The sequence below is a fragment of the Penaeus chinensis genome, chromosome 35 (assembly GCF_019202785.1).
Source record: "Penaeus chinensis breed Huanghai No. 1 chromosome 35, ASM1920278v2, whole genome shotgun sequence".
Lineage (NCBI taxonomy): Eukaryota > Metazoa > Arthropoda > Malacostraca > Decapoda > Penaeidae > Penaeus > Penaeus chinensis.
The window spans coordinates 33,120,001-33,130,000 of NC_061853.1; the positions used below are offsets into that span (position 1 = coordinate 33,120,001).

The 10,000-nt window shown below is 32.9% G+C and overlaps 2 protein-coding genes across 8 annotated transcripts in view; one reads left to right on the forward strand and one right to left on the reverse strand.

Annotated features, from left to right (window-relative positions):
- The window catches only part of LOC125044187 (DNA-directed RNA polymerase III subunit RPC5-like), an 8,207-nt gene extending 5,689 nt beyond the window's left edge, over positions 1 to 2,518 (forward strand). The window contains exons 8-10 of the mRNA XM_047640669.1: positions 1,204 to 1,370; positions 1,798 to 1,876; positions 2,095 to 2,518. Coding sequence (XP_047496625.1) covers positions 1,204 to 1,370; positions 1,798 to 1,876; positions 2,095 to 2,232 — 384 coding nt within the window. The 3' untranslated portion in view covers positions 2,233 to 2,518. The remainder of the gene's footprint in view (positions 1 to 1,203; positions 1,371 to 1,797; positions 1,877 to 2,094) is intronic.
- Positions 2,513 to 10,000, reverse strand: part of LOC125044185 (solute carrier family 15 member 2-like) — a 52,761-nt gene continuing 45,273 nt past the window's right edge. For all 7 annotated transcript variants that reach the window (XM_047640661.1, XM_047640663.1, XM_047640668.1 and 4 more), the window contains 9 exons: positions 9,467 to 9,637; positions 9,136 to 9,264; positions 7,799 to 7,927; positions 7,161 to 7,264; positions 6,627 to 6,767; positions 6,111 to 6,237; positions 5,228 to 5,356; positions 4,950 to 5,057; positions 2,513 to 4,107 (listed from right to left, as the gene is read on the reverse strand). In XM_047640661.1, coding sequence (XP_047496617.1) covers positions 3,931 to 4,107; positions 4,950 to 5,057; positions 5,228 to 5,356; positions 6,111 to 6,237; positions 6,627 to 6,767; positions 7,161 to 7,264; positions 7,799 to 7,927; positions 9,136 to 9,264; positions 9,467 to 9,637 — 1,215 coding nt within the window. In that variant the 3' untranslated portion in view covers positions 2,513 to 3,930. The remainder of the gene's footprint in view (positions 4,108 to 4,949; positions 5,058 to 5,227; positions 5,357 to 6,110; positions 6,238 to 6,626; positions 6,768 to 7,160; positions 7,265 to 7,798; positions 7,928 to 9,135; positions 9,265 to 9,466; positions 9,638 to 10,000) is intronic.

Sequence of the window (10,000 nt, forward strand, 5' to 3'; positions counted from 1 at the left end):
CTCCTCCACTGAAATGAGCCATTTAATTGCCCTTTTTTTTCACTTGCTGGTTCCTCAACCAAGAATAATTCTGCATTCCAATTCTGCCTTTTTTTTCCCCCCTTATCTAATGACAAATGCAGACTGGAGTTTGTATTAGATTCTTTATCAGGCACTTTGTCAAGAAACTGAAAAATACATTTTATTAATGGGAAAGTTGACCACAATGCATTATCATACTTTTAGGTTTCAATATTTAAGTTTAGTTTTAGTGTACTGAAACTCGTATACTTTACATTAGGATCAAAACAATATCAGAATTAATATGAATTATAAAAAAAAAAAAGGAAAAAAAAAGGAAACAAAAGAATTAGACTCAAGATCATCAAGTGAAAGAATTTATTTTGACTAGGTTATGAGATATACCCATTTGTGCATTAAAAAGAGTCAGTCAGTCTGGTGTAAAACACTGCCTCGGTTTTCAGCCTCTCCTCAACTGTTTTACATTAAAATATCCTGACCTATTGAGATCCAAAGGCAAATTACTTAAAATATGACGTTTAACATTAATCATCTGGCACTATCTCGTAAAGTTTTAGTAATTATAATTTCTTTAAATATATGTTCTAAATACTGTCAGCAACACAACAGCATAGCTAGATTTTGTTTAGAGCTAGTCATCTGTTGCTATGGCAGTGTCACATCACAACTTTATCGCTCCATTGTTATGATTATTATTCTTATTTTTGTTTTGTTATTTTTTTTGTTTTATTACTATGTATTTTATTTTTGTTATCATTGTATCATTGTCTTTATTATCATTATGATTATGATTAATTATTATTATGATTACTTAGTTATCTATTTACTTTATGCACAATTCAGTATGTTCATAAGGAGTGCATTTGACATGTTACAATTAAAGAAACTTGATTGTGATATTTTTAATGGTTGAGTGAGGTAGTGACATTTATTGTGATACGTAATTTCTCTGTAGCCTAAATTTGGTACAAGCAAGAGGTATATATGAGTCTGAAATAAATAATAGATAACAGTCATATAACAAACACCAAACAAAAAATAAAAGCACAAAGATTAAACCAATTCAAGGAAAATATAATAGTTTTAAGGTCTGAAGCCTGGATTGCATTTTCAGTCTAGCAGTTGATAAATATAGATATATTTACTTTTTTTTTCTTGACAGGTTTTGTTTTTATTTTACAGCTGTATCTCTTCACAAAGAACTCAACTTTATTGCGTAATGAAATAACAGAGCTGATTAAACTGCCAAGCAATGATATAAAGGAAATTTTACGTGGGGTGGCTCGGTACCGGGCATCTCGTACAATTTGGGAATTTTTACTCCAAACAGACAAAACATTCTTAAAAAAGTAAGTACCTACACCAATTTTGTGTGTGGTTTCAGCTTTACTAATCAAAATTGGAATATCTGATGTAGGCAAAACATGAAGTATTATTCTAATGCAATTTATTATTAATAATGATTGATGCTACATTTGATATTATTATTGATTAGTTGAGGGAATGCCAAAAAGCACCTAGATTTAAAAATAACTTGGTGAAAGTAATAAAAATAAAAGGAACAAAGAATAATTATAAAGTGAGAGCAGTTGGTTGCACAAAATGCCTTAAAAGAAAAAGGAAGAAAATATAAATACCACTCCCATTTTAAAAGATTTGCTTCATTTCATATTGGATGTCCCACAAAAATAGGCAAAATCACCATGATACCACTGTCATTTTATTCATGGTACTAAAGTACTAAAGCTCAAATATTAATTATATATCATGTCTTAGGTACCCTGATGTTGTTCAGAGACAGCAGATGATTTGGCAGTCAAGAAATGAACAGTTGTCACATGTTTTCAAAGAGAAGGTAGGTTGGACATTGGAGGGTAATCCTCTTCTTATTTACAGTAACATAGATGAGCTTTCAAGAATTTATAGACAATGAGTTAGACATTGAGATACTTATATGTATTAGTATTCCAGTAAAAAATAAATTTTCATTTCTGTTTGCTTGTCAGAAATGTCTGATACCATTACAGCTCAAATAACCAAAAAGATATGTTGCTAAAAATATTCTTCCATCAGCAAATCAAACAAGAGGATGGTGGAAAAGCCTCTACTTCCTCCAGTTCCCTGAAGAAGGCTCGAGGGAACAGAGGCAAGATGGACACTGCTGAAGATCAATCCGATTCACAGAGCAAACCAGCTAAACTCCGAAAGTGACAAAGTGATTCAGGCCAGTGTTAGGTCTAAAATTCATAGGGCACTCCTTAAAAACTTTGTCTATATATATATATGTGTATAAAGGAAACTTCTTTGGTAAAGTTATGATACAGAATATGACGAAAGATTATGTATTAAGATTAAATATATTGAATGGATTTTTTTTCCATATAGTAAGGAATGTTTTATGTACCAAGGTAAAGTGTCAAACAGAATATAGTCTTAATTTCCAATTTGCACTTTGTCAAACCTAAACTGAGTTGTAGGTAATAAAATGCTCTTTTATTAAAACATATTTATTTAAAAACACCTCACTTTAAATAAAGAGGAACAAAATTATGTTTTTAATACTTTTGCATCAGAAGTATATTATTTTATGACCTAGAAGAAGAAGAAGAAGAAGAACATAAAACATAAAATTACTGTAGTATGTAATCATTTTTTTCACTGAAATATGAAAATATTATACACTGGTATTCCTAAAAAATGTATCTCTACTGGTTTAACAGGAACAAAATTATAAATCAAAGCTGATCCACCAAAAAATCTCACACAATGATTTACATATATTTAAACAGTCAAAAATATAATTCCGTATTTGCATGTACAAAAGGAGTTGTTCCAAAAAGCATTTGCTGTAAACTGACATTTCTAAGGTTTTATCTGGAAAAATACACGTGCAAATATAATGGCTCTTCTTTTGCCTTCTGTATTATTTCTACGAGTTTGTTATTCAACCTGTTGACACCAGGAGTGCATGCCTATATGTGCTGTCCACTGTGGTTTTGCCTAATTTATCTTGTTTACACAAACATGGCTTCACAAGTGTATAGTCATCAAGGAGTCAATTAGTAGGCTTACCTGCCTCACCTTCCTGCTCCATTCTATGTATATTTATAATTTTTTTTGTTTTACTACTATTATCATGATTAATAACATGAGAATATTTGATAATGATAATAATAACAGTATTGACAATAATAGTAACAGAAGTAAAAACTTAACAAAAATTCAAGGAATGGGGGTAAAAAAAAAAATAAGTGTGATTAGGTAGGCCAGGTATCTATCTCCTTGGTGTCTAAGCACTTGTTAAAAATACAATACAGGGTGCAGGTATCTGGCACCAAGTTTATAGTATTTTACAGGACTCTTGTACAAGATAGAAAATAAATGTGGTATAGCTGTCCAAGTTAAAACCTAGAATTACTGTAAAAACTGTTCTACAATTTTCACAGATAAAAATGATATTTACAAGATGAAAGGCTAATGGCTGAGATACATGAAAACTATGGAATAAAAAAGACAATGAATATAAACATTAAGTACTGTAAATAAACTTTAACTCTGACCTTATTTTTACTTTGTGGTCTGATCGAGTCCTGTAGTAAAATAATACATCATACATGTTTATGTATATATTCTGATACATGCTTTTATATACTGTAGACTATGCAGGGTGTGGAGCAGAACCCATAATGAACACTGAATATATGTATATTCTAATTCAAACAACCAATAAAAACAAATATTTACAAAAGCCTATTTGAATAATCATACAAATGGAAGATTTTTTTTTCCATCTGAATTTAAGTAAATTATTAACTAAGATAAATTATTATTTACATTACTCCAAAACTGATATCAGGAAACAGTACAAATGTCTGGTATTTAACACTTAATTACTTTGTAATTATCTAATCAAAAGTTAGTCTCATCATCAGAATATGCCTCATTTTCCTTCCCTGATTTTCCTTGCTTGTCCTTAGAATCTTCAATTTCTCCATTCTGATCTACATATTTGTACCTTACCGCTAAAGCAGCAAACGCCACCATATCAACAAACATGAGGACAGCAAAGAGGAAGAACTCAAGAGCCTGTAATAATAATAAAAAAAAAAAGAATCATAAATATGCACAACATATGTTAGTGTAAATTCAAGTTTACTCATTTACTTTCTAAACTCTATGAATGAGCTACTTCATCCTTATTTAATTATGATAAAAACTAATGTATGACACTCCTTCAGTGGATCTACTATGAATGAGTATTACACTTGAGGATAAGATGCACAGATGTGATGCTTCTAGTTCTGGGAAATAATCTATGAATATAGAACTTACAATCAATATATTCGGCTCCATAAAATTATTTTTTCTTCCTTATTTTTAAAAAGTGATTTTACTTTACACATGATATCCTTAGCAATGAAAGACCTTTAATTGTGAATATTATATAATTTCAAAATTCAGTCTATCTATATTTATGCATATATGTAATTTCAATATTCAGTTTAACTACACTGTGTTACTCAGATCTCTATTTTCAAAGTGATTCAGTTATTCACTTGTAGATAAAAGTTTCTCTACACCTAATCTCACTACCTTTCCCCATTCTAATACAAACCAAAAGTCTGGTATTAGTCTGTTCACTTAACTCTATAGTTATATTGGCTTCCTTATGCACCACTACTATGTCTCGGAAACCTAACAGTGTTTAAGCTAAAAATCTAGTCTGGATTATTGCATCACAATTTCACCTATTCTTTCAAGCAGATTCATTAGATCCATCTACATTTTGTACTATTTATTACAGTTATTACCATGCATTTTTCCATTAAAAATATTCTTACTAATTTCAATGGGACACCTTGAAAACCAATTTCCCAGTAAAACTTTAACAATTACTCCCACTGTACGTATTAGACTACTATACTTACTTGTCTTTCAAAGAATTTGGCTTCAGCAATGATAACAACAATTAAGTTGCCAAAAGCTACAGTGAGAAGCCAGGCAGCTTGCAAGACTGATTTCATGCTACTTGGAGCCTGGAAAATATATCATAATAAAATTAATAATTTTTTTATATACAGTGTGTGTGATATATAATTATATTTTGGAGTTTATTTTGCAATCAATTCACAATATCTTCTAAAAACTGTATATAAGGAAATGCATAAAGAAAAATCTTATATCTTGTAACCTTCAAGTTCCATACCTGCATGAATGAGAACTCAAGCCCAGTAATGGAGAACATGATTTCAGATACTGTGATTATAAAATACTGTGGTATCAGCCACAGCATATGGACAGTATTGGCAGGAGTGACCTCATATAATGAGACAGTCTGTAATAATGAAAAAGGAAAATTACATAAGATAATTTGGTTAAGACAAAACCCCCAAAACCCAAAAACACACACACAAACAGAGTGAGAGTGAGAGTGAGAGTGAGTGTGAGTGTGAGAGAGAGAGAGAGAGAGAGAGAGAGAGAGAGAGAGAGAGAGAGAGAGAGAGAGAGAGAGAGAGAGAGAGAGAGAGAGAGAGAGAGAGAGAGAGATCCAGGAAGACACTTTTTTCCTATCTTAACCCAATGCCGTCGGGGAAAATGAAAAAAAAATGGGGAAAATGCTGTGCCCATTTTCTATATTTTTTTGTGAAATGTCTGCTCATAGATGGCTCTGCTAGTGCTTAGCCACAAAGGAGTCAATTAGTAGACCTTGTGACCATACGTGATTTGAATTGGCGGGAAAAACGTGTTTTTTACTAGTGCTATGGATAGCGATGGTGTTATTTTTATTATAAACATTATAATTATTATAATGTTTTTTAATATTAGTAACAGCAAAATAAGATAATGTAAAATATTTCGTAAATCAAAGAAAAGGGTGAACGGGCGAGACGGGCAGTACTCGTAACTGGCTCATTGGTGACTTAGTACAAGTATAGCCATCTATGTGTAAAAACAATCAAACAAGTACTAACAGTGGGCAAAGCACGTGTCTACCCGTCGTATCCGTCGGCAAGGGGTTAATTCCCCTAGCATTTTTAAGAAATGGGAAAACTTCTATAACACTGTTACATAGTTATGAAGTCACTTACTGTTTCATTGGTTCCATCAAGAGGCTTATGCACCATGAAGTCATATACACCTCCCATCTTCAAACTGAAAGATCCAATAGAGGATGTTTCTGTTCCATTGTCCTCCGTTGGCAGGAAAACTTCGAAGCTAGAAAAGGATTCAGATAACCAATTAACAATACAGTAATCTGACTTAATTATTTTTTTTAAGAGAATGGCACCATACTCTTCATAGTTTCTGTGCTATTTACATTTTTCCACATTTCATAGGGGTTTGATATATATATATATATATATATACAAAAAAAAAAAGTTCAAGATACATTGTTCTTTCCTAGTTATATCTTCATTATATTAACCCATTAACTAAAACCTGGCTAATGGCTAGTAATATGGGGTGTTGGTTTGCATTGTCAGTTTCCCTCATATATGAGGAGGGAAAAAAAGGAATAATAAAATCATGATCATTCAAAATAACAAGCAAAAATAAATAATTTCAAAATCATATTTCCAAAAACAAGTATCATTCCATCTTACGTCTCAGGTTCAACATCCCTGAATTTTGTTCCAGATATGTATCCTTGATCTGTCTCACTGATAAAGAATCTGAATGCAGTTTCTCCCCTTATAAGTACTGCAGAACCAAAGGGTACATTCTGCTCAAGATTGTAGAGCATCCTGAAAATATATCAAGTAGACATAATTAGATGACAAAATTAACAACATGCATTCAAATGGAGACCATAAATATTGAATACCACCTGATATTCTTGTGAATTGGAGACTGAACCTCTGAACAGGTATGGTTGAAATGGAATATTATATGATTAAATGACTGCAACCAACTAACACTTACGACAAAAATAAGTAGCAATTTCAAAATTTACCCCTCTGTTGCAGTTTTCATTCAAAATGTTTGTGTAGCAACTGGGTTAGTGAGTGAGCAAACCACACAAACTGTTAAAACTTAATACAGGTGCCAGTGTTAAAATCAGTTCTAAATTAAATCTTAAAAGGCAGTCCCACTACTTGAGTAAATATTAAAAAGAGAGCTAATATATGGTATACTACCTTAGTCTTGGGAGTCCTTCATTAGACTTCTCAATTTCATCTGGAGGATCTACATTCACCAATTTAACCACATTGCTGTCTGCAGTAATCATGATGACATGAGCCTGTTATGGAAGCAAGAAGTAAGAAAACATCACTTTCCCACGAAAAGAACTCGTGTAATTAAATAGACTTCACTTTTAACCCATTTTTACAGGTTCACTGTTTTTTTTTTAAAATAAATCATGTATACATATGGATGGCTTCACAAAGAATCAATTACTAAGCCTACCTGATCTCACATCTTTCCCAAGTTCTTAGAATTCTTAGATTTATCTCTATTTTCATTGAACTTATCAATACCACCATTGTTATTATTATCATTATAACAATAAGAATAAAACCTTTCGATTCCAACACTGAATGACTTGGGCAACTGATAAGGTCAAGTAGGCCTATCAACTGACTCCTTGCTGAAAATGTGTTTTTGGAGCCATCTACATGGGGGGGTGAGGGGGAGGGAGAGGGGGGTGAGGGGGAGGGGGAGGGGGAGTGGGAGGGAGAGGGGGAGGGAGAGGGAGAGAGAGAGAGAAAAGTGGAGAGTAAGACTATGTATTTCTGGCCTCAAAAGGCTAAGAAATAAAATCATATTTTCATACCGTTTTCTCAAAGACTTTTGTATGGAGAATGTTCTCAAAATGCTCGATATTTCCGCAGTTGCTTGTGTCAAGATCTAAAGTAACATTTAGATCATATTCTACACCATCAATTGCAACACTCTTCAACACCTGCAAGGGAGAACAAAATGTGTATGAAGAACAGTTTCAATGAATATACTTACAGTAATTGGTTCTTTGTTGTACACTAAAGCTAATATCTTTTCCACGATATCAGTACAATAAATTAACAGGAAATGACTATGGTGTCTACCTTCCCTAATCAATCCCTGCTGTGACTCTGCTATAACCTCATGACAAACTATCCTGAATATCCTGTTTTCACCTCTTATTTAGCTAGAGAGAGAGAGAGAGAGGAATAAGAACAGGAACTGAGGGGCACAAGGGAGTGAAGAGGGAGGCAATGTTGTGAGTTTGACCTGGTGCCATGCCTATGAGTTGCCAAGTAACGTCCGACCCACATTAAACTAGTGTCACGGCAGAGGTAGCAGAAGGGGAGGTGGGGATGACAGCCTTAGTAAAACATAGTCATATGTATATGAAATAGGCCTAGGTTTCTATTCAGATATTCTCCTCAATACTCTTGGAATGCTAAAATGACCAATGGCATGAGCCTGTCTGGGATGGATTCACTAGTGCATTTACGATGATAAAATTGCTGGTAACTACAGTTATGATTGTAAACAGGCAGCAATAGTATTCATGAACAACTTACCATCAGAGTTACCATCTACCAGTGGTCTGAGCACTGGTAAATCCGGTGGTGATTTTAAGGAGACAATCTAATCATAAGATATTTCATCAAAATATCAATATTTAAGTAAGATGTTTGGTTTGATTTTATAACTGTTGTGATAAGTGCTTACTAATCACAACATGGGCATGAAAGAATGGCCATATCACATGAAACATAAAATTATAGGTATTATTATTAGAATACAGAATACATGGAATTGATAGATCATTCAACTCTTAAAGCCTTTTTCTTCTCTGACGTGATTATTACAAATTCTGAAGAGAAGCAAACTTAAGCTTAAGCTCCCCTATCCACTCTATATACACATTCTTACTTACAATATCATTGAGGTGTCAAGGTCTTATTTTTCAAGAGAATAATTACCAAATGTATTAATTAAATTTTAAAAAACTGAGTTTTGATTATGTAATATTCAGAACTTTTCTCACATTAATCTCAAATAAATTTTCCAAGATGCTTATATGAGCTAATATGTATGATTCTATTAATTCAAATATACTAATATATTTATGAAAATCAGCTTTATTATAAAAGAAGTGGGATAAATATCCAAGGAGTTTACCTTCTCCTCCAAGTGTTTTAAGGTAAACTGTTCCTCTTCAAAGGGAAGACCTAGTGTAACATCACATGGAAGTCCATTGATAAAAGATAGCCGGGTTTCCAAACTTTTGACTGGCACTGGATATGTAGTCTGCAAATAAGAAAATAAGATAAAATATGTGGTATGCTAGAAAACGATAACTTTCAAGGTAATAAAAAGAATGAGTGAGTGTATCTAGCAGGGAAGACAATAAGTGAATGAGAGAAACAAAAGCAAAAGGGGGAAGGGGAGGACATACAGAAGTATGTGTAAGTGAGTAAGGATATATAAGTTCACACAGCATTCTACACACCTCAAGCCTGAGTTCCAAGAAGCCTGAGATCAGGAAGGCTACTCCAGCAAGGACTCCTCCAGCGAAGATTCTTGACAGAGGTTTTGTGAGAATGTTGCACTTTGCCAGCAAAGGGTATACAAAGGAGTCGAAGATGGGGATCAGCATTAAGATGAAGAAGGGATTTATAACCTGGAATGCAAGAAAGATTGCATAGTAATCATACATGAAACACAGAATAAATCAAAATTTTAAAACTGGCCATTGATGAACTGTTTTACTGTTTCATGTGAATTCTGTTCTTCAGGTTTTTCTTTTAAAATAAATTATCAATCTTTTGGATGTCAATCATTGTCACATAAATGTTTTTAACCCTTTGATTGCTTTAGGAAACCATGGTCACATTTCTGAACCGTTATTCATAATGCATTAGACGAGAACAGTTCAAGGGCTTAAAGAAACATTCCTGTGTTCCCATGCAATAGTATTATGTTTTGCCCAGCTAGAAGCTAAAAAGTACTGTTTGTTCAGTTCTGCCTGAACCCTGCACTGAAA